This window comes from Penicillium pulvis (assembly GCF_028828015.1).
Source record: "Penicillium pulvis strain IBT 33274 chromosome Unknown contig_12_segment0_segment0, whole genome shotgun sequence".
Taxonomy (NCBI): domain Eukaryota; kingdom Fungi; phylum Ascomycota; class Eurotiomycetes; order Eurotiales; family Aspergillaceae; genus Penicillium; species Penicillium pulvis.
The window spans coordinates 1,127,070-1,149,952 of NW_026643072.1; the positions used below are offsets into that span (position 1 = coordinate 1,127,070).

Consider the following 22,883-nt stretch of genomic DNA (forward strand, 5'->3'; position numbering starts at 1 on the left):
ACTCAGTAGGAGCCCTAATCCGGATATTGCCATTGGTTCTCTTCAGTATTTGATCTTCTTCACACGGAGTGGCTGGTAGTTCCCGGCCCACTTGTCTTGTGTACTGTGGGCTGTTTATGGCCGAAGGAAGGGTTTTACGTCATTTACAAGCAAAACACATGTGTTGAAGGTGAGGCCGACGCTTTACCTTAAGGTAACACAGGCGCCAACATACTTTCGGCATTTTAAATGACCCTATTTACTAGGTGCATTCACTAAACTAACTCAGCCCGAATTCCTTGGCTCCTAAGAGGCTGCGCTTCGACCACCGTTCTAGTAGGGCACTAAGGACACGTGGGTTTCGGGTGAGGGATTGCCTGATTGCAGAAGCTTGGATCACCTGGATTGCCGCGATCGTCGTATCCATCGTCATATTTTACTAGAGATTGGGATGAAGGAATGACAATGGACATTGAATCATATCTCCATTTAGGGTTTCTTTGACCCTTCCGTCCCTAGAGGATTTCGATCGACATGAAGACCGAAGGACAAGAGCAACGTCGGGGGGATCTTTCATAAGGGATTAGTGTTCCTACCTTTTGTCCCTTAGGTGTCAGATGAACCATGATCTACTGGAGAAGATGCGGCCGAGTCTCACGCCACCAATTTGTTGCCCCGCTAACAGTCACAGATGTTCCGCGCCTCAAGTGTGGGTCTAAGAAAGTTGTCTCTGATACGTAGACTGGGTCGGAAATATATTTGATTGGATTGGTATTACTGATAGACTGAAAAGGAGTTCAGAGCTCCTCTCATTAGGTCGGGATCGGTGTATGATTAACTTCGGGTGGAAGTTACTAGACACGAAAACATTCAAGTGCTGCCGTTGCGGGCTTCACGCCTCACACTAACCCGAATTGGAAGTGGTAAGGTGGCTTTCCATTCGCTGGTTCGTAAATTTTAGCCCCATGTTTAGGGACCGTGGATACACCCCAGAAATATATAATGGAGCCACCGGCCCCCGGTTTATTTCTGTAGATTCAAGATTTGCTGATCCACCAGTACATGTACACGGGAGTAATGTACTTTGCACGTAGCGGGGGCAATGATGTGATACGGCCTGATCTATGTTGCCGTGCAGGACTGTGACTATAATTATAAATCCATAAGCGAAGAAGTCATATCCCGTAAAATCCGAACCCGGTTTCGGTGAGACAGGGATCACGACCACTTGCCCAAGTCCCATGCGAATCAGAATTAGTCCACTAATCATAAGAATCCAGGTGGGTTGCAATACCTCATAGTCATGAGCGCAGGTGTACGCGCCGCGAAACCCGTGAAATGTTGGGAGATCAATGATGTCTCACGACCATGCGTGGCCAACCTCTTTCCACGAGCGGTCCAATCAACGTGTGATGGCCAGAGACTAATGCTTCACGTACAGCCATATCACACCGCGGACATGTCATCGGGACATTAGCGCGGAACTAAGGCAGCCTGTGTGTCGACAACATTCTACTTGGGGCAATTTCTACGTAGGGGTCTGTGTAAGTGCGTAGGTTGTGTTGCTTCGAAATTGATGTCACATCCTACACTTCTTCACGGGATTTTCCGTAATATTTCCGAAGATACTGAGGTCTCATTTCCCCATTCAGGTAATGGTCCAGATTTATTTATTGTTTTTGCGCGAGAGAAAAATCTACAAATGCGGGTATTGCAATCCTTCAAGATTAAGCGGTTTATGGTTCGCCGTCTAGACTCCACTGCTTCTCTCGCACCTCATACTTTGATGGGCACCGGTGATCTCCGTCTTCGGCCGTGAAAGGTTTTTTTTTATTACCATGGGTATTGTACTTTCCAGAGTCTGCACCCCTGACTACATGATCTTCAGGATATGATGTTCGAAACTTTGAACTTTGAGTTTCAAATAGTTTACACTGTGGATTCGGTAAATTCGGGCGACAGCCGAGTAATGATCCTCCGAGACCGTTGACGCCCGATTCGACAAGTAAGAGCGAGCACAACCCCATAAACTTTGTCCGTGAATAATCTTGAACCATGGAATCGTAATTGAAGTATTTGTAATTGTGTCAGATTTTTGCGGAACGGAGTACGAAGTATTATACACATTTTGTACACGGAACGCGCTACATAAAAAGTAGAGTACAATGTATGCACGGCGTGTTTCAATTTTGTTACAGCTACTGTCGTATCGGGACGACTAAACTGGCAGAGCCTCACAACCGAATCAATATGCACGTACTACCCCCACTATTCATTGAACGTTATCCTAGGTAGGAGTGAAAGCCGAGACTCGTCTGGATTATTGAAAAACTATCCACGGGGCTGTCCCACTCAACATTCCGAGGGCGCCCGGCAAACGCGGGCACTCTGCAACGGAGACGGGATTTTCTTCAGCGGACTCACCCGGTAGCTTTGTCGGCATCTCCCCCGAAACAGAATAACACTTTGACCTCGGGTCGCTACGAGTTGATAAAACGATAATGATCCGTGTGTTACCAAGTTACAAAACAACCTGTACCGGTCATGGTAATACCGTCTCATACCACGGTACAGGGCATCGGTGATCTTATGCAGCATCGCATCATACTAGTAGGGGCGTACACGCTACTGTAGGTCTATACGTAAGAAGTTCTATCTACTTAAGAAATCAAGACAATGAGATCAGTTGCCGCCAGATCGCGGGCTCAGTTCGCGTCACGGGATCGGCTGCATGATGCATGATGCAGAGCAAACTGTTTCAGTGCATGCAGGCTGCCTGATTCGTCATCTTGGTCGAGGCACTGCTGCCGGCTGAGAAGAGACTCCTTCCAAAATAGATCGTGCGAGGGTTTATCGTGCATATCTTTGGAGTGATTTCAAGCTATGATTACCACCTTCCCTTTCTCTGCCGTGTCCAGGGCCCTATTGGAAGAGAGTATATACTGTTGGCTTTTGGCGCTGTTGGTGTATGGCGTTCTATTAGTCCCTGGACTAGCAGTATGATCATCTCCCGACCTTCCCGCCATTATTCAGTCTTCCCGCTTTTAATCACGGACATGCCCCTCACCTGCCATATCTTCACTAAAAACCTTGGAATCTTCCAATCAGATTCATGAGGTTCAAGACTTCTTGACCACCGACAATACCCGATTCACCTCCATCAAACCCCGCATCCCTTCCACTCCACGTGGCTGTAGCTGTCCAAATCAGTATATCTCCGACCAGGCGTTTCATGAACACCGAAAACCTACCTAATAATGGCATCATCACCGCTCGCCCGGGGACCTCAAGCATCGGTCACTCGGAGAAAAGAGCCTAAAGTGGGGGCTCAAAGAAGGGTGTCTAGTGACCTAACAACATACAACAAGACATCCTTACTGGGTACCGACACTAGAACTAGGGTACCGAGAGACCATTAAGCAGCGCCAAACCCTGCAATGAACCCCTCCTCTGCCCTTTTTTACTGGATACATATTTACTGTTAATAACCTAGGATGGCTAGGGAAACAGTTAATAGGCTGCTCAGGTACGCAAAGTATACAAGCCACGGCGCGAACCTGTTTTCACTGCCAATAGATTCCAGACTCCGCCACCAACAGTAGACCAACATGTTCTGAGGAATGTGCTTGGTCTGGCGATCATTAGCTGGCGTCATTGTGTACATGGTATTGCTGTCACGTTCGCCACATGGGCGGTAGGGTGCGGGACTGGCGCTGATGGGCTGCCTTGTGAGGAATGGCGTTGACATAGTGGTACTAGGATTAAATTACCGTCGGGGTTTCTGACATGGTAAGGCTTTGATAATGTGGCATGACGAGAGGGTGTCCAGACCGGAGAATTAAGTGGTGAAATTGTGACCATTCAGGTCATGTTGTTTGCTTCTCTGCCTATACCCAATATAGAATATGTAGATATCTAGTTTGAGCTTGGCGTGGGTGGGGCCTTTGAATTGTTTATGTGCACTCATGAATGTATTCCAAATCTAGGTGATGAACCGGCATTAGTGCGTGAAGTCATCTATATTCTTGGCTCGTCGGATTTCCGGGTCTTTTAGAAGTCCGCCTTACCATGCCGCCCAGGTGGATGGTATTAGTCCAGAGTTGACTGCAGCTGGACATTTGAGGAGGGGTTTCTGACAACTCCACGTCCTCCATCTTTTGCTAATCCGATACGCGCAACTGTCATTCATTGTCAGCCACTTGTGAGAAAGCTACAAACCCCGGCATCAAAGTTCCAAAGTCAAATGAAGGTCTTACTACGACACTGCGCGCTGACTTCTATGGTCGTGGACAGTCTTTCCGCGACTGTATTTGATCCCAAGGCTTGCTGATTCCGATCAGAATTAAGCACATAAATAGCCACCAGTTGATTTGTACCTCGAGAGAACACAGATATAAATATCTCACTCAGGGTCAAAATGAGAGCGGACTGGTGCTTAATGGTCAAGAGCTTAAATCATTGGTTTTATCCAAGCTGGCCTGACACCTGGCCTGGTGGGCACTCTCAGGCAGAACAAATATATACAATCGCATATCCCTCCGAGATCGCGCCCCACCAGGATACTGGAGCTATCCGACCAGAGCCTTTCAGCATTTATTGGGCATATTCATGGATACCTACCCTCAAACAAGCTGTCCGGAGCCAGTTATACTCGATTCTCATGGCCACCCCATATAGCACATCCATGGATGGGCCACGACGGTAGCACCCTTGCTTGTCAAGTGGTGCTCTTGAAGTCTGGAAGAGTAGTATTGACTGGTCCTTATATTGAACTTTTGATTATGCTTGGAGTCCAAGGAGCCTTCTTCGGCGCTGGGGGTGAGCTGTAACCTTCATAATCTTCGTATCGTAGATCATTCTTCGAGTTGCGACAGCCCTGGAGTTTCATATCGGTAGATGATCTTCATCAAGCACTGGAGTGGATAGTGATGGATGTTTACCATGACTACCGGGTATATAGCAAGCTACTTTAGTACACAATCTTCATCGACTCATTCATTTCTCCGGCAACTTTCCACTAATTACACATTCACAGCCCAGTTGCCCACCCCTAAAGGTGGGGCAGAGCAAGAGATTGGGTATTTCCACGGGATCCTACCACCCGATGCAACCTGCCCACGGCAATCAAAAATAAAATGATCAAAAGGAAAGGGCAGAACAAAACAACAGAGATGGGGTAAATCCCGCCGTCTTGTGATATACCCTGAAAACAAATAACCGGCTCACCCTTGCCTCCCAACTCACAAAATCAGAATCAGGAGAACAGAAAAGAAAAGACTCATAGCCAGCTAGCAATACAAGGTGATAAGGAGAAAGACGTTGAAATTAAAGGGGGATAAAGGTCATTGGCGGTGAACAGAAGGAGATTTCGACAAAAGGGTGGAGCCAAAAACAGTATAAAAAAAGAAATGGTTCAAAGAGAAAGACAAAGATTGAAGTTGTGAAGGTATTAAGACCAATACAAGAATCGAAGCGGAAAGGGATAAGATGGCAACACAACCCAAAGAAACTATATATCAAAAAAGAAAAGAAGGGAAATGCAATTAAAGATGCCAAGGAAATTTGAGTCGAGGTATGCATCTCCATGGGGAAAAGGTGATTATTTGGCGCCAATTTCCTCTTCCGCCCAACCAGGCAGAGAGTTTTCATTTTGAATGGCTAGTCCGAACCCAGAGTGGTTCAGTCCACCCAGGCCAGATGAGAAGCTGGAGAAGCTGCCTTGGGGATGGTGTGTTGTGCCAGTGCGGATGTGACCAGGCTGTCCAGAGACAGGCCCGAAGGGCTCTTGAGAGAACGAGGGCAGACTCACAGCCCGAGAGTGCTGTGCCCGTGGGACACTTAGGCTGCTGGTACTGGCAGTCGCATGGTGGCCAGGACCAGAAGAGCCGTTACCCACACTCAGGTAGCCATTGGCAGAAGGTTTGTGTTGGTGTTGGTGTTGGTGTTGGTGTTGGTGTTGGTGCTGATGCTGGTGCAAAGGCGCATCGATGTTTCCATTCGAAAGGTCACCATTGCTGACCCCACTGTAGAGCGACTGTTGGGGACCCTGAGACTGACCTTGCAAGCCAGCCAAAGCCATGGGGTCGTTGAGACGGTTCTCCTGCTCCTGAGCATGCTGGGCTGACATCTGGTTGAGGTACATGGTGAGCGGGTTGTTTGAGCCCACATTCAGCACACCAGATGGGGAGGACACGTTCTGCAGAGGGTGGCGCTGTTGTCCATTCTGAGATCCAGTGGAGCCAGGTGCAGGGGACAGAGCAGGGCGAGTTGGACTAGACTGAGATCCAGACTGGCTGAGGTTCTGCTGGAACCCGTTCAGGGCCGGAGGAGATTGGGGTCCTTCCAAGCCAGAACCGTTACGGTTCTGTGAATTTTGGCCCTGGTTACCAGCCTGACGGGGTGGGTTGCCACAGCGGTCCTTGCCAAAGTTGATCTTGAAGCGCCTATATTCCTCTCGGTTGCGCATGCCCTCAATGGCCTTAATGGCGTTGGCGATGTTGGTGAAGTTCACAAATGCACAGCTCTTCTCGCGTAGGGTGTTGACCAACTCAATCTCTCCATACTCCATAAAGTCCTGGCGGAGGCGTTCCTCAGGCCAAGTCTCGTCTAGGTTGCCAATGTATACATTTCGGGATGCGCCACCGCTCACTGCCAGTGCGATTGCAGGTGGCAGCGGACCAGAGTGTTTACCCCAACCAATCTTCAGTCTTCGGTTGTGGATCATCAGACCCTGTAGGTTACTGAGGGCGTAGAAGGAGGCGGCCGAGGTAGGATCTATAAAGGTCACAAAGCAAATGTGCTTGTCAGGGATATAACGGATATGGTGCAAGAGACCTCCCCGGACTACATTGCAAATCTCCTCAATTGTAGTCTCCGGGTGAATGTTTCCAAGATAAATAGTTCGGTTTCCCAGGTTGCTGACGCCGCCCGCTGTGGTGGCTACCGCAGCTGCCGCAACGGACTGCTGGGCGAGCGCATTCGAGATTAAGTCCCGGTCTGCCGAGTTCAGCACATGCGCATAACCTGGTGCAATTCCCAGGAATTGTGCTGCATTTTGCTGCTGGGTCTTGGAGACATATGCACAGCGGTCCTTGCCGTAGAACACGCGCTTGGGGGCCTGCCATTGTGGCTCCTGGGGAAGTTGAGCTACCGCCTTCATGGCATGACTAATGGAGAGGAAGTGAACAAAGCCAATTGCCTTTTCCTTGACGATCTTGACGGTGTCAATGGGTCCAAATTTACCCAATTCCTCCCGCAAGTCATCTTCCACAGTCTCCTCCGGCAAGTTTCCAAGATAAACATTGCGGGACGCGCCAGACTGCTGAACTGCCAGCGCAACGGAGGTCGGAACCTGTGAAGGCTTGCCCCAGCCTACCTTGATATCATTTCCCTTGATGGCCAACTTCTTCAAGATGGCATCTGAGTGGAAATGGGTGGCGGAGCTGCTATCCAAGAAAGAGATGAACGCGCAGTTCTTATCGGGCAGAAGACGCACCGACTCAATCTGCCCGCTCCGCACGTGATTCAGGATTTCCTCGGCGCTTGTTTCAGCGGGGATATTTCCCAAATACACGGTACGACTGGTTCCCGAGATCATTCCCGGCGAGACTGACGACGCAGGACCTCCGAGGGCCGCACTACCAAGTCCGCCCAGGCCATTAATCGGCGACTGGGGGCTCAGCAGCTGTGGTGCGCCTAGCCCGTCCGACATCATCCCGCCGTACAGACCGTGGTTCTGCATACCCTGCATACCCTGCATACCCTGCATTCCTTGCATACCCTGCATCCCCTGAGTAGGGCTGCCCAGGTGGGAGTTCTGACCGTGTCCGTTGGCATTGGCTTGCGGGAAGCCACCGAAATTCGCAAATTGGGGGGACGCAAAGGCGGACGGGGTTCCAGGCTGGAAGGGACTGCCAACGAGCAACTGCGACGGCAGCAGGGGGGTGAAATTCATATCGAAGCCGGAGTTCATATCGGCGGGTTGGCCGGCGGCGGTATTTATAGCAGGGATATTGGCGCGACGCGAGCGGTTGGAGAAGCCTTGTGGATTCTGGTTGGAGTGATAGGCGCCGTGGGAGAAACCGGTGTCACCGTTCAAGTTGTATTTGGAAGGCGGGATCAGACGCGAACTGTTCGGGATGCTCGATGCATCCGAGGTTTGCATGGCGAGGCGAAAATCCACCTGTTACCCAGACGCGATAGGTCCTCAGGGGTTGAGGTGAAGTCCAAACCAAAAAGGTAATCCAAAGGAATATATCAGATTCCCATTCAGGGGGGTGCACCGAGGTTGGCGGTGGGTTAGGGAGTGGAAAGGGAAAAGAATAGAATAAAAAAAAGGTTCGGCGCGTAGAAAGGAAGCTTCTTTCTCCAGGCGACGTGTCTAGTACAATGTCAATTGGAATGTGCATCCATTTAGGGATCGGGGCCAAGGGGATAGGGACGAACCTGCGGCTAAACTTTTTTTTTAAAAAGGGAATGTCACACGGTATATACCTGAAAAGAAACAACCCTGCAGATGTGCGGAGCCGAGGAGAAAAAAGAAAGAAAAAGACTAGATCAAATGACAGTCATTAGCTGAAAAAGAATAAGTGGACAAGGTCCCAAACAGTACAAGACTGGAGGTAAAAGGGGGGGAGAGATGAGATCAGAGGAAAAAGGAGGAGTGGGGAAAGGAGATATTTACGTGTTGAACCGAAACCAAACCGAAAAGAAAGGAACGAAAAGGTAAGGATTAAGGTGAGTCCCAGCAAGGTATGAAAGGTTTAAAAGGGGGGAAAGGTAAATTGCCCGAAATCTATGGGGAAAAAAAAAGGAGAAACGAGACAAGAGAAAGCAAAGAAAGGGGGGCCATGTACCCGTCATTCTTTCCTATATCCCCACGAGATAGAATGTTGATCTATATTCATTGACCTGCGATTTACGTCCGGAGTACAGCATCATTGTTCCCCATGAGTTCTCGTGGCTTATAATGAGATTCATTCATGCTCCCCTGATATCACTGTTTACACCCCCAAACCAACGTTCCGTGGCTCCTGCAGAACTGGATCAGGCCCCACCAATCACCGTCCACTCGGTGCCCCTGGCATGCGAACTGGAATATTAAGACTAGACTGCTTTCGATAGATTCATCTGGCGTGACAGTGGAGGCAATTTCTTTATCGAATATGCAGGTATTCGACTCCATCTTTAACATGAATCATAGATGCAGATCAATTCTGACCAACCAGAGGATTTATGCTTATATCAACCCAATCCACAGCCTCAATCTCCGAATTAATTTGATCCATGGATCGGTCATCTGAAACCTCCCTAGTCATGATCATTTTGAGTTGATCCGATCAGGCTTAATGCTGAATTTTAAAGCAAAGCCCAAGCGGAAAAGAATTAAAAAATTGATGCCTGAGGCATCATGTGGGGAAATGGTATCGAAATTTACCCCTCCAACTTTCTCATCTCGAACAATACTCTGCATTTCCATATTAGTCGGCCTGGCGCCATTGCTTCCTCTCCTGTATATTGGTATTGGAACTGTCCAGTCTGGTAAGCATTCTTGATGTGTGCTTTATCTTGCATTGCATATCCCCTTATCTCCTGCGATGACTCACAAATGAACCATATTAATTTGTTCCGCGCAGACCCATCCTCCCTCCCCAAATCCTCTCCATAGACTCAATTGGTAGAGCGCATCCTTGATTTGCATTCTACTGTATCAATCGCAATCATGGCTCCCTCTATCTACATTGACGAGGACGTCGGCCTCGACGATTCCACCGCTACCGGTACCGAGACCGCTCCCTACAAGACCCTCGTGCATGCCATGGTCAACCACGAGCCCACCACCGAGGGCATCCAATACCTGACCCGCAAGTCCCAGACCGATGCCGCTGGTGAGGATGTGGACCCGGCTGCCAAGTTGGAGTGGAAGCCCGCCACCAAGTCCGCCATGAAGAAGGCTACCAACCTCTTTGAGCAGCGCAAGAAGAAGGCTGCCAAGGAGCACGAGCTGGCCATTCGGGAGAAGGCTGAGGCTGACAAGCGCCAGGCCGTTCTGGAGGAGGCCAAGAAGATCGTTATTAAGGAGGACGCTTCGCTGCCCAAGCCTGTGCGCATTCGCTTGGATAACGTTGACCCTGCGGTCGTGACCCTGCGCACTCCCGAGTCTGATGCTCCGGGTACTCGGGTCCGCGTTCTCGGTCGTGTTCACCGCATGCGCGCGCAGAAGGATTATGTCTTCATCACTCTGGTCGATGGCTACGGATACCTGCAGTGCATTTTGACTGGCGACATGGTCAAGACTTTCGACATCATGACCTTGACCCTGGAGACCTCCATGGCCATCCACGGTGAGATGCGTGCCGTTCCCCCCAAGCAACACGCCCCCAACGACCGTGAGTTGCACGCCGACTTCTTCACCATCATTGGTAAGGCCGCTGGTGACAAGGAGGCCATCACCAACCGTGTGGCCCATGACGCCGACCCCCAGACCCTGCTTGACAACCGCCACTTGGTGCTGCGCGGAGAGACCTCGTCCTCCGTGATGAAGGTTCGTGCCGCCGTTCTCCGTGCCTTCCGCAAGTCCTTCGAGGAGCACCGCATGCTGGAGGTCACTCCTCCGGCGATGGTCCAGACCCAGGTGGAGGGTGGCAGCACCCTGTTCGGCTTCGACTACTACGGCGAGAACGCCTACCTGACCCAGTCCTCCCAACTGTACCTGGAGACCTGTCTTCCCTCCCTGGGTGACGTCTTCTGCGTGTGCCCCTCCTTCCGTGCCGAGAAGTCCCTCACCCGTCGCCACTTGTCGGAATACACTCACATTGAGGCCGAGCTGGACTTCATCACCTTCACTGATCTGCTTGACCACCTCGAGGCCATGATTTGCCGTGTCATCGACCTGACCCTGGCCGAGCCCGAGACCGCCGCCTACATCAAGAAGCTCAACCCTGACTTCAAGGCCCCATCGCGCCCCTTCCGCCGCATGAAGTACTCCGACGCTATTGCCTGGTTGGTCGAGCACGAAATCCCCAACGAGGAGGGTGAGCCCCACAAGTTCGGTGATGACATTGCCGAGGCTGCTGAGCGTCGCATGACCGATATCATTAACGAGCCCATCTTCCTCACCCACTTCCCCGCCGAGATCAAGGCCTTCTACATGAAGAAGGATGCCGAGGACCGCCGCGTCACTGAGAGTGTTGACGTTCTCATGCCCGGTGTTGGTGAGATCGTCGGTGGAAGTATGAGAATGGACGACTGGAACGAGTTGATGAACGCCTACAAGCACGAGGGCATGGACCCCAAGCCTTACTACTGGTACACCGACCAGCGCAAGTAAGTTTTATCTATGACCTACTCTCTTTGCAATCCCTTACTAACATTAAATAGGTACGGTACCTCTCCCCACGGAGGTTACGGCCTCGGTCTGGAGCGTTTCCTGGCTTGGATGTGCGCTCGCTACACTGTCCGTGATTGCTCGTTGTACCCTCGCTTCACTAGCCGTTGCACCCCGTAAGCTGGTGAGCTTTTACGTATAGTTATGAAGATCTATGGATTGCATCAGATTTCAAATTTTGTTTAGGATATTAAAAGTGAGCTGGATCAACCAGATGAAGAATTTCTGCTAGAGCATTGCATTTAACGTTGTTTATATTCCTATATTCACCGAAACGTAATTTATTGGGTAAGCCGTTGATGATATCGTTTTGTCTAAGCCGTCCTTACGCCATGGAATAGTAGAGCTGTGCATATTCATATACCTGAGGGTTTCTAGGCTCTCTTTCTACTGTGCCTGGGATATTGGGCACGAACCTACGCACCACTTAGAATGCAACGTCTTTGGAAAAAGAAACCAGAGCCTTGTTAATTCTAAGGTATTTCTTGATGTCGTCAGTTTCCAAATAAACTACCTAATCAATCTATTACCCTCGCAGAGTTCTCTCTTCCACCTTCCCTGACATACATTTCGATTGAAGTCCAAGATAAAATCATATCCACTCACTCACACAATGTGACACAGCAGCACTAGCCTTCCAGATCCTTTCCCCATACCATGCCCTATCAGTAAGACAAAACAGAGAACAACATGATCCGACATTGACGCGCAAATTGCAATGAAACCCGCCCGGGTAGAACCACAGTCCAGCCGGCAGGGCATACTGATCGGGTTAAGCGGTCGAATCCCGGATACGTAGCTAGTGCTAGTGTAGATGAATGTCTCCGAAGAACGTCTGAATAAAAAGGTATCCATGATGACCGGGGACCAGGTGCTTGGGACTCAGATTCAGGCTGAGGCTGCATGGTACATGTGGGTATGATGTGGATTTAGACGTGTTGGAAACGTAATGTCGTTATCGTGTACGTGTGTAGGCTTAGGTTTCCTGGTGCGGCGTGGGATCTGTGACTGGGTTGAGTGTTAGTGGTGGCTCTGGGTCATTCGCCTGTGTTTGTTATTGCTACTATGTCTAATGTTAGAGCTGGTTGGGCCTGGCTGATGCAATTTCTGCTATGAGTGACCGGGACGAGAGCTAGCAAGGGGGCCTCGGCCTTGTTGTCGCTACTCCTGTGCTTGCTGCAACAGGTTAATGTTGTGAATTGTAGATGCCATCGTTGGCAATGAGATACGCAGTTGTGTTTCGATTCGATTCGATTGGGCCGGGCGCGGTAGATTTATGGCGGTGTAGTCTCTCTAGGGAGATGGATACGAGATGCGGATCGGAGAGCTTTGAGCTGGAGCTGGAGCTGGAGGGTTCGAGATAGCGGTGGCCGGTGTCATCTATTGAACAGATTGTCCGAGATACCAAACATAAAACACGTCCCTTCTAGCTCAAGAGAGTGAGTAGACCAAGGACAAAGTACCCAAAAGCATAGACAACACCCGTCGCCATCCCCTAGCCTCAGCCGCAGTGACGAATTATCGGATTTTCTTCAAGGATCAGTTGGAAATGATTTGTGTTTCGGGCTCCACCGCTTCTCCTTCACAGACGCGGCGCAGATTCAAGCTCAATCCACCTTCACAAAGAAGAAAAACATCATCAAGCTCCAGGCAAGTCGGGTCATCGCATAGCACTGCAGAAAAGAAAGGGCTGCAAAGCACCCAGCGAATGACTGGCCGCACAGAGGTCGGCAGGCATGCTCCACAGGCCGTGATGCCATTGCTCCAAATGCACGGAGATAAAATCCGTACCAGCCCACAGGAGCCATTCCGTTTGTCCGATTTAAGTTCGCGCCGCTGCCCAGTCGTCAAGGAGATTCAAGGCTATTTCAGCCTGGGGCTGGTCTAATCTCATCTGCCCTTTGTTCTTTTCCTGATGTTATGTTGTACCAGGGTAAGCAGTTGTTTCTTTCGGCTCCGTACACCTATGCGAAGAGTAATCCTGGATCGATGACAGGACAAGGGTACTGTAGGTAAGTTTCGTGTTCTTTGTTGCAAATGCCCTTGTCCTTGACCATACACACTCGGCTTTTCTGATGTGAATTTGATTGGATGCTGAGGCAGATGATGTCTCGGGTCTACATGTACTTGGCCACGGTTTGTGGGCAACATGCTCCTCATAGGTTGTTTCTCCTGTTGTTTCTCCTGTTGTTCGATGGCAAATGTGAACTCAAGCCTTTTTCTGGAGGGAGTTATCAACCCTAGATTCGTCATAGCGCGCACGCGCCATCCATGGATAAGTTAGTCACTCGCGAGGTTGATGATATCAGGGGCGAATGTTCCCCTCACGTCCCATCTTATTGACCGCACCTGACTTTGTCCTTGTGATTTGATCTTTGTCACCATCCGACCTTCAGGTTATACCAATTCATGGCTTGTTCGCCACGAGGCTCAAGTTTCCGCCTGGATAATACTGCGTCAATTTAACAATATAGGCACTCGTACTAGTACTGTTGCGACACCCATACTTTGGACTCTGCAATCTGCAATCCGAGTTTGAAATCTTGAGTACACGGAATCATTCAAGCAAAGCCAGTCGCGCATTTGCTAAAATAAATAAATCGACAAAGTCAACTGCTGTCGGTCCTCGCCACTGTTTAAAGTCGCTTTCTCATTGGACCCAATCATATCAATCCTAGCCAACAGCAGGAATATCATCATTCGTCAAAGTCTAAGATTCGATCTGTGGCACCATTAACGCGGCATGGCTTTCCACTCGCACGCATTTTCTCAATCCCACCAAGCCTCTCTCCAAAGGAACCTGAAGTAGGAAACTCGGGAAATTCGACAAGGATTAACTTTCATCAAGAACGACCATCACGAGTACCGTTAGTGTTCCCGTTCGCGAGGTCGGAGCCAGCGGAAAGCTGATCAATTTCATCGAGGATTTGGTCGTGCGTGGCGCCGGAGCGAATCGTGGAGATGATGCGGGCCACTGCCTCTTCGTCGCGGGTAGCGATAAAGCCCAACAGCCTGTTGACCAGGGAGCGATAGTGGGTTATTTCGTGGGGTTCTTGAGCTAGACTTGCGCTGGATATGCCGCTGGATGTGCCGCTGGATGTGCCGCTAGATGTGCCGCTGCTGCTCGGGACACTCAGGCTGGGCGATGTTTCAGCCTCAAGTTCACACAAACTGCGCCAACACCTTATGTGCATCTCCGGGGCCTTTCTGCTTCACACAAAGTGCGAGGCCATCGCCGAAAGGACAGAAAACGGATAGAAACAGAGGGCAACAGATGAAACTTCACACATACCTCGGAGTTCCTGCCGACGAAGCTTGCGGCGTTCGCTCGTCCCGTGCTGGGACTCCCTGGCTACCAGGTAGATCGTTCGTGGGGCGTCGCTCTGACATGTTGCGTCGAATGTCGTCAAAGTGATCTACGGGGAAAGGACCTGAGGGGCTCAGATTTGGAGCTGTCAAACGATGCTAGGATGCTGGACAAGATACCCCTCTCTATGGGTTGTCCTCGTGAGATCACAGACGTCTTCGGAAAGACAGTCAGTACGAGAGGAAACAGCACGTATAACAGAATGAGTAGAATAGAATCAAATGAATATGGAGAAGGGAGATATGAAAGGACTGGAGAAACGTAGAAATGAGATTCATTCAACGGGCGGGAAACGGGTAGAGGGCAGAACACGGTCGGCCATACAATTTGCGTGTACTTGTTTAAAGATCTCCACTCAGGTAAAGAGAACTGTTCTGTGCAGGAGACAACACGGAAATTGGAGAAAAACCGAGAATGACGATGCAGTCAAGGGAGAGTTCCAAGGAAAAGGCGGGACATGCCAAAAAGACGAAAACTCTCGATCCCGAGCTGATCGATAATCCCCGCCAGACCAGAAACCGATGCCCCATGGCCCAAATATGATGTGCAAGGACTTGGCCCGACAAGGCGTCTGTTCAATGGGAGCTTAGTGGGACCATTTCCCTGGGGTTGTGAATTTCTCCGGTGTCCCGAGCGCAAATAAAACCAATTTGACTGTATGGAGAGCCCGATCTATGTCTTGGTGATTCTTCACTAATCGTAAGCTGTTGTCGGTTCCGGAGAAAAGTACCGACCAATCGACTTTGGTCCCTACTTCTTCTCGGACCCACGCAGTATCGACAACCACTCGCCTGAAGAGCGTCAATTTCGTCTTTCTTTTGGCTTCACGATCCGTATGGTGTTCGATGTGCCATCCCTTTCGATTTGACGATCCTGATTATAGACGTGATTGGTTGGCATGTTGGTCCCGACACCCTCATTGGGCAATCTTGCGTGGATCGGGGGTCTTTTCGGACCAAAACAGATGGGACCGTCTTGCAATCGTACTGGATTCATGAAAGATCGATGGCCCTGCTCAATACTTGCCGCGGTACTCACTACATCCCAGGCATGAATTGATTCGTCATAATCACTCAGGGTAACAGTGGACTGCTGCGATCTGTTTAGTATTGACTTGATCTCCCAGGGACAGATCGCGAAGACAATCGACCCTAGAGACAACTCGCCACCGAGGACATATCACCAAAAACGACTGTGGAGGGTCGTGTTGAGGCTGTGGGCTTTATATCAGTAGATGAGCTTGCATGGAGAGATTGGCCAATGGATGCCGTGGCCGCTGTTGGCTAGCAAGGGTTCAACGAGAGTCGGTCACCGAGCATTTCTTGCCGGGCATCCATCGATAGCTCTTTCCGCCTGGCAACCCCATAAATTTCATTGACCTCACTTGACTGGGATATTGGTGAGTCTACCCCGAGTGGAGGAGAGTGAGATATTGCACTACCCTGAAAGACTTCAGGGATGCAATCAACAATGAAGTCTTTGATAAGTGAAGGGACGCTTGATCCGTTGATCTCGACTTGAATGCTGACTTGTTCCTTCCTCAGAAAGAAAACTAATCCGTCGAATCCGGCAGGCGCGTCTGCATCACCACTCTGAGCCCGGAATTGCGATCTTGAAATTCGAACTCCCTTGCGACGTGTATCCTCAAACCCATCCTTCCGTCCCTGCCCCCTTAATCTCATTTGGCATAATAATCTATGGGTTGACATCTGTTGTTTGCGAGAAATGCCCTCACAAGATTCGACGCTTTATCCTGCCCAGGCTTATGAATGTGACCAGAGAGTCCTTGTGAGATGCAGTCGAGTCATGTTATAACGAGGCATAGTGAGGCATAGTGAGGCACAACCGCCAATATGGCCAGGGCTTATATATGATTGATACTCCATGCCCATTTGATGAATCTCGTGTCATCAACACTGGAGCAACGTGGCACCTTGGATGCATCGGATGTCTTAGTGACAGGGAACGGCTGTGCCCTATGGCTTGATCCAGGAAGATGCCGACTCAACTGTTGCCGAAGCTCATAATAGGGATCATCATAGCCTGCAGTGGGACATGTGGGACTCCAGTCTGGCTTTGTTGCCATCTCGATGCCGGCACTGGTCCGGATGTGGTCATGGGGAGATTCAATCCTAATCTGTCCTAGATGTTGGCCATTCAGTATATGGCCTGGTAATGGCAAGCTGTTCATGCGTGCCTCGCCGATATCGATGCCCACAATTTGTGAATCGGTCAGAGGAAGTGTGGTATCGCGTTCCTCGCGGGTTCTGGCATGGATATGGGTACGATTTGCAGGATGGGGAGGTCCACGTGCCGGGGGCGAGAGATGGTCATCATTCTGCAGCTCGCAAGAAGCGACTTCGATCGAGGAACTGCACTTTTCTAAGACGGTTAATAATGTCAGCGACTTGTGGCTCTCCTCGATGGCGGAGATTTCATTCATGCAATTCGGTCGGCAAGCGTGTTTTCAGCCAGGGGTCTCCCAGTGTCCAGTTACGGCTCTATTCAGGACCAGGGGTTGCTGATGCATTCATTTTGAGAAGATCCCCTGGATTTTTCAACGTGCGCTGCGGCTATTTGTGTCAGTAACGGCCTCGATTCATGGCTAGGGGTTGTTAATGCAGCCGGGCGATGAGGTTCAAGAGCCTTGATCCCTCTGGATATCCAATGCTCCAGTTCCTCATCCTAAGCACATTGTGACGCTCATTTCCATCACTCAGATGCTCAGCAAAGGACCGGAATGACTCGATCCATACCTGAGTACCAACCGCTTCCTAATGAATGAAGAACGTTTACGACCCAGAGATAGGATTGCTGTATGCCTATCAAGGGCGAGAAGAGGATGGGGGAAAAACCCTAATATGGTCCCTCCTTGTGGCGGCAATTGGCCTCAGTCATGGAAAAAGGTTCCTGGCGAGTTTATTGGGGCCACGGCTCCACACTGGCGTTACCTCCGACCACAACAGGCGTCAGATTGACATGCTAGACCGAGCCGTGCGTGAGGAAGATGGGATTGTGTTGATGAAGTCCATATTATCCAGGCCGATGTAATGCTGTTACTTACTTGCTGGATAACCTGGAAGGACTCCTTGCTCGATAGGCGCTATTCTAAATGCCGTTGAGACTTCTGCTGGTTTGAGGGCAAGGTTCAGATGAGAATGAAGAAAGCAACAGGCCGAGGAAAAGGTATCCGGACTGCCGGAACCAACGAGTTCTCGTGGTTGAAACTGAACTCCGTTTCCGTTGCTGTGGCTTTGTGATGAATCGTCACTGTCTGAAAGGGACTTTGCGGATAGTGTCTTGTCTTGCTGTACGGCACCCGAGTTTGCTGTACTCTGCAGCTCCTACACCCCGAAAATCAGCTCCGTCAACTTGGTTCATACAATTTCCTGCAAATATGCAAAGGGGTTACCGACATTGAGCATTTGAGTCGAGGCAACACATTCAATTCATTGCATGTCATTCAACTTTACTTTTTGACTTTGGAGCTGACCAAGAACGCTAACGCTAAACGTACATGGGAACGAGTTCCCCCGATCAGCGATACTAATACCAAGGGCAGCTGATTTTATCAGCAGCACATCGCACACAATTGCTCAACAATGAAAACCAGAATTTGTGTATACATGTACATTCATCGACCGGCCTGAGACACAGTGAGCTGGTAAGAGGCTGTGATCAACCGGACATCGCCATCGGGCGTTCCGGCCTTCCCTAAATGGCATTCAAATGTGCTACCGGTGGCGTATCTTGAATATTGCAGCCTGCCAATATCTGAAAAATTATATGACGATACTCTCCAGCGTCTGGCTAGTTTAATGTCTCTATTTGTTTTCTATTATCCTGAGTTAAGCTTTGATCTGAGGCCTGAAGAAATGCCATGCGCCACAAGGAGCCGAGATTGTCCCGGCACTAACGCGAATCTGCTTAGTTAGTACCGTGGCACATGATGGAGTCAGCCACGGCTGCATAACATCTATCTATTGTTTGGTCATGATTACACTTCAATGATCTCGACAAAATTTTACTGGCATTGATCGTCTTGGCGTAGCCTATGATTATTTTGCTCAAATGTCCCTACAGTGATCTTTGGTTTCCTAGACCATGTGACCTGAAGCATGTCAGATCTCGAGAGTCATGTGAGCAGACTAATAGCAGATCACGTTCCTAGTATGACCTTAGAGCTTGTTGAAAACTTACTTCATTGAGTATCCATCTCTACCACCACCAGGAACTCGCGCTCCCTACAGGGCAAAACAGCGAATGAGCTGCCTCATTTAAATAACATCTTGAACCACGCATCGCCTTGACTAGGCACTTGATTCATGGAATGTGGGGATTCAAAGTATTTATCAATTCAGGACATGGTGAGACGGAGACATGGAGTTCATCAGTACCTACGAGTCCGAAATGTATGAAATCAAGTATCGAATTGATCAAGGACACGCGTTATTTCTAAATACCAGCTATACTGAGAAAAACATACAGAAAAAGCCTAATCCCGCGATCTAATTGGAGATGGATTTTTTAATGTACAAGCAAAGAGGGTACGCCTGGTGTCCGTGTACCTGTATACAAACTTGAAACCTACATTCCTCGCCGCGCAACCCAACTATGCACCTACGCGCAACCAAAACACACCCCTTGGAATAAAGGCATCATCACTTCAATATGTACTCGATTCATCCTCGCGTAGTTTCTCCTCCAATACGACTTTCGACACCACCGGCAATCGACCATCGGCAACGACAACCGACAACGACAGCTGCAGTATCAAGCAGCCCCGCTAAGCCTAACACAAGCCAATTCAGAATCCAAAGAAACCAGTAAAAAAGAGAATCAAAGTCATCAAGATGCGCTACTCCATCCTCACCCTGGCCGCCGTGCTAGCCCAAACCCAAGCCCAAACCGTCCCGATGCCTTTCGGGCTGGGCTCTGTCCCAGTCCCAGCGGGCGAGCAAAACAGCAACGTCGGCGGGATCAACGGCCAGGGATACTCATCTTCAATGGCCGCTCAGCAGTCAATGGCAAAGCCCTCATCCTCAATGATGCCCCAGCGTCCAGCACAGAGCCACGGTGTCAACCACTACTACATGACGCCTATGGCATCTTCCTCCGCAAGCCACTACATCAGCAGGCACATGTCGATGTACGCATCTACCTCTGCCTCGATGCCCTACTCTGCATCGGCAACCCCCTCCGCCCGTGCTGGTCGCGTCCACGGCCTAAACCATGCCGTCCACGCACCCCACCCGCACGAGGGCTTCGCCGCTCCAGCCGGTATCCCCAAAGCCGGTGACTCCGTAAGCTACAACGGAGCCACTACAAAGCACGGTGGCTACCACGGTGGAAACGGTAACGGATTCACCCAGACACACGGAGATGATTCAAGCAGCGATGGAACTCCCCCGTTGATGATGAGTCCTCAGCGTGGAACTGGAAGTGCTACTCCTACTACGCCTGAGTTCGAGCATGTTCCGGCCAACGTCGATGAGAATATCGCTCCTATCCCTAACTCTGCGCCTGGTGGCCAGAACATTGCGCCAATTGGTAACCCCATGGCTCCTGGTTCCAATGTCGCGCCTGTTCTTCCTCAGAAGTCGCACGGTGTTGATGAGGGAAATGGGTTCTGTCTGGGACAGTGCTATGAGACTCCTGCTCAGGCTAAGTGTGCCAAGCCATACGTAAGTGTGATAACTCGGGCTGGGATGGATGTTCTGAATTGGTGAAGCTAACCGAGGTTATCTAGTCTTCGCCTGTTTACAATGATGGGGCAGGTTGCTACACATGCTGTATTACTTCGCCTGACTTTTAAGCTTGTTAGACCGAGCTTAGGTTTACCTGCCTTGATTTGGGGTTTGGATTTCAGTTGGAGAGTCAAATGGTATCTATGCTAGTTGATGACGTACTTTGTATTCAAGTTGCCCCCGAGATTTTTTTTTTTCACTCATGCCAGTTTTGGTTATCTTGGTTGGATGGTAACAATCTCTCCCATCCGGTGTTCCAGGTCTACCCCAGTTCGGGGCGTTTCCTGGTTTTAGTAAGGTGGCGGGGGTGATTTGCTGTATTTCTTTTGGATATGTTGTTTTACACTTGGTTGAACTTGAGTGTTGTTTTTACTCCGATATCTGTTTCCTTTCTGGGGACGTTGGTTTCCATTTCAATTCTACAATCTTATTCTTATCTTTGAATGTTCCGATGTTTATCTCATCCCCATGGGGTAACCACTGAGTAAATATTGTGTTTCATCGGAACCAATTGCCAAAATGGTTCCTTCCCGTTTAGGAGTAGCTCGGATGTATACACCCTAGCTGTGGCGATATAGTACGTAGACACAATATTTAGCCTATCAAGCACGTCAATAGATTCCGATCGTAATGTAACTCAGTTTACCAAGAGCAGAATATTCAGAATCCGAATTGAATGTATAGTTGTTGCAGTCATTATAATCTATTTGCTACTAGCCAAATCAAAGATCAAGTTCCATCTAGCAAATCCATAAAAATTATCTCCTCACGCTCAGAGGGATACATCAAGTAAATAAGGCTAAAACAGAAACCGATAGCCGGTTTCATCCAAGAAAGGAATTTTCGTATATCCATCAAGCCGAACGAACACGCGCGGACCCGCCGCCACGCACCATCGAAATCGGCGCCGTCTTCTGGGCACGCTCATGCGCATCCTCCCAGACATCGGTACTATCAACAACCTCAACGGGAACATCATCGTGACCCATGTGCGGGACAACGAGATCAACACCCTTGCTCTTGTGAGCAGCAGTCATACTTCCGAAGTACGGGTTGTGACGCGGAGGCAAGGGGCGCTGAGCCGGTCCAGACGCAACCTCGTACATACTTCCGAGTTCATCGGAGGCCGTGCTGCTGAAAGAGCTGGCGACGGTGGACGGGGTGTGCGTAAGCGATGGCACGTGGGCTCCGGTTGCTCCGGCCCCGCCGACTAGAGCGGGGAGGCTGGCGCTGCTGCGGGCAGCACGACGGGCTAAGAGGGGCTCGTTGCCACCGTGGAACTTGGAGAGATAGTTCCAGGCATCGGAAGATGCCAGGGAGGTGGATGACCGGGTAGACAGTAATACTGGCTTCCATTCGGTGGGGTCAAGATCTGACTTGCCATCGTGCATGTAGTCGGGTATCCTGATGCCCGGGATAGGGCGAGTAGGCGTCATTGGAGCAACGATAGTGCGTGGGGAGAGAGGGGGAGAGTGAGGAGGAGTTGTGGTGATTGAGGACATGTTGGTCATTGAGGGCATTGAGGCGGAGAGAGGTTTGCAAGAGTCTTTGCGGCGACAGCTGGATGAGAATTAGTTTGATGTTTTCGAGTATATTATTAAAATAGTGTGTTATAGGAGGCGCAATGGCAAAGTGTAAGATGGGTGGACAATGACCTATAAATAGGACACAATAGGAGAACTGAAACATGGCACGTACCTTTCACTGCAGTAGAGGATAGAGTTGTTTGGGACGGTGATTTGGTTCTCGCACATGGCACTGTGGATGGGTTAGCCTTCCATTTAAAAAAAAATTCAAAATTCTATACAACAGTCCGATGACGGCAATTGGCATGCAAGGACAAGAAACCCCTGCAGGGGCCACTGATAACGAGTCTTTTGCAAACCCAATTTTTGAAAGAAAACAATCAAAACTTACCAGAAGTTGAGGAAACTGGCCGCCATGTCGAATTCGTCGTCGTCCTTTGCTCCCCGAGAATGTCCCGAGCCAGCACCCAACTTGGAGATGGAGACGTTGACTGTTGATGTGCCTCTCCGGTGTAAACCTGGACGAGAGGACTTGGACTTGGTATGGGGAACAGAAGGAGAACGACGGTGAGAAGTTGACTGAGTCATATGGATGGCGGTGAAGCCGAATGGCTTCTTTTCAAATGCCTCACTATCTTATCTTGTGTACCTTGCGCCCTGGACTGGAAGTGGAGTCCGGATATGAAAGGGGAGCACGAGTGAGGGATTATCTTGTTGACCGCTCAGGAATTTCGGATTGATGCAGGATGATTTTTATTTTCCTTGATTTGGGGAATTTTGCACTTTTTCTTTTTTCTCTCTTTGGGATTCGGCAAATATGTATGTTCTCTAGGAAACACAAGAGGGGGCTGATAAGGCTGGTCAGTCTGTGTCACTTT

General features: G+C 49.8%; 6 protein-coding genes across 6 annotated transcripts; 2 read left to right on the top strand and 4 right to left on the bottom strand.

Annotated features, from left to right (window-relative positions):
• Positions 1-5,578: 5,578 nt before the first annotated feature.
• N7503_001644 (putative differentiation regulator (Nrd1)) lies at positions 5,579-8,143 on the bottom strand (the record flags this gene model as incomplete). Its single annotated transcript, XM_057061191.1, has 1 exon — positions 5,579-8,143. The coding sequence occupies one exon, from the start codon at positions 8,141-8,143 to the stop codon at positions 5,579-5,581; it is 2,565 nt and encodes an 854-aa protein (XP_056925153.1).
• Positions 8,144-9,642: 1,499 nt separating this feature from the next.
• Positions 9,643-11,598, top strand: N7503_001645 (asparagine--tRNA ligase DED81). Its single transcript, XM_057061192.1, has 2 exons — positions 9,643-11,304; positions 11,359-11,598. The coding sequence occupies exons 1-2, from the start codon at positions 9,701-9,703 to the stop codon at positions 11,483-11,485; spliced, it is 1,731 nt and encodes a 576-aa protein (XP_056925154.1). The 5' UTR covers positions 9,643-9,700; the 3' UTR covers positions 11,486-11,598.
• A 2,610-nt stretch (positions 11,599-14,208) lies between these two features.
• Positions 14,209-14,755, bottom strand: N7503_001646 (uncharacterized protein; the record flags this gene model as incomplete). Its single annotated transcript, XM_057061193.1, has 2 exons — positions 14,209-14,503; positions 14,658-14,755. The coding sequence occupies 2 exons, from the start codon at positions 14,753-14,755 to the stop codon at positions 14,209-14,211; spliced, it is 393 nt and encodes a 130-aa protein (XP_056925155.1).
• Positions 14,756-16,596: 1,841 nt separating this feature from the next.
• Positions 16,597-17,175, bottom strand: N7503_001647 (uncharacterized protein; the record flags this gene model as incomplete). Its single annotated transcript, XM_057061194.1, has 1 exon — positions 16,597-17,175. The coding sequence occupies one exon, from the start codon at positions 17,173-17,175 to the stop codon at positions 16,597-16,599; it is 579 nt and encodes a 192-aa protein (XP_056925156.1).
• Positions 17,176-19,585: 2,410 nt separating this feature from the next.
• On the top strand, positions 19,586-20,547 carry N7503_001648 (uncharacterized protein; the record flags this gene model as incomplete). Its single annotated transcript, XM_057061195.1, has 2 exons — positions 19,586-20,416; positions 20,482-20,547. 2 exons carry the CDS (start codon positions 19,586-19,588, stop codon positions 20,545-20,547), a joined length of 897 nt encoding a protein of 298 aa, XP_056925157.1.
• Positions 20,548-21,333: 786 nt separating this feature from the next.
• Positions 21,334-22,593, bottom strand: N7503_001649 (uncharacterized protein; the record flags this gene model as incomplete). Its single annotated transcript, XM_057061196.1, has 3 exons — positions 21,334-22,039; positions 22,178-22,237; positions 22,397-22,593. 3 exons carry the CDS (start codon positions 22,591-22,593, stop codon positions 21,334-21,336), a joined length of 963 nt encoding a protein of 320 aa, XP_056925158.1.
• Positions 22,594-22,883: the final 290 nt, after the last annotated feature.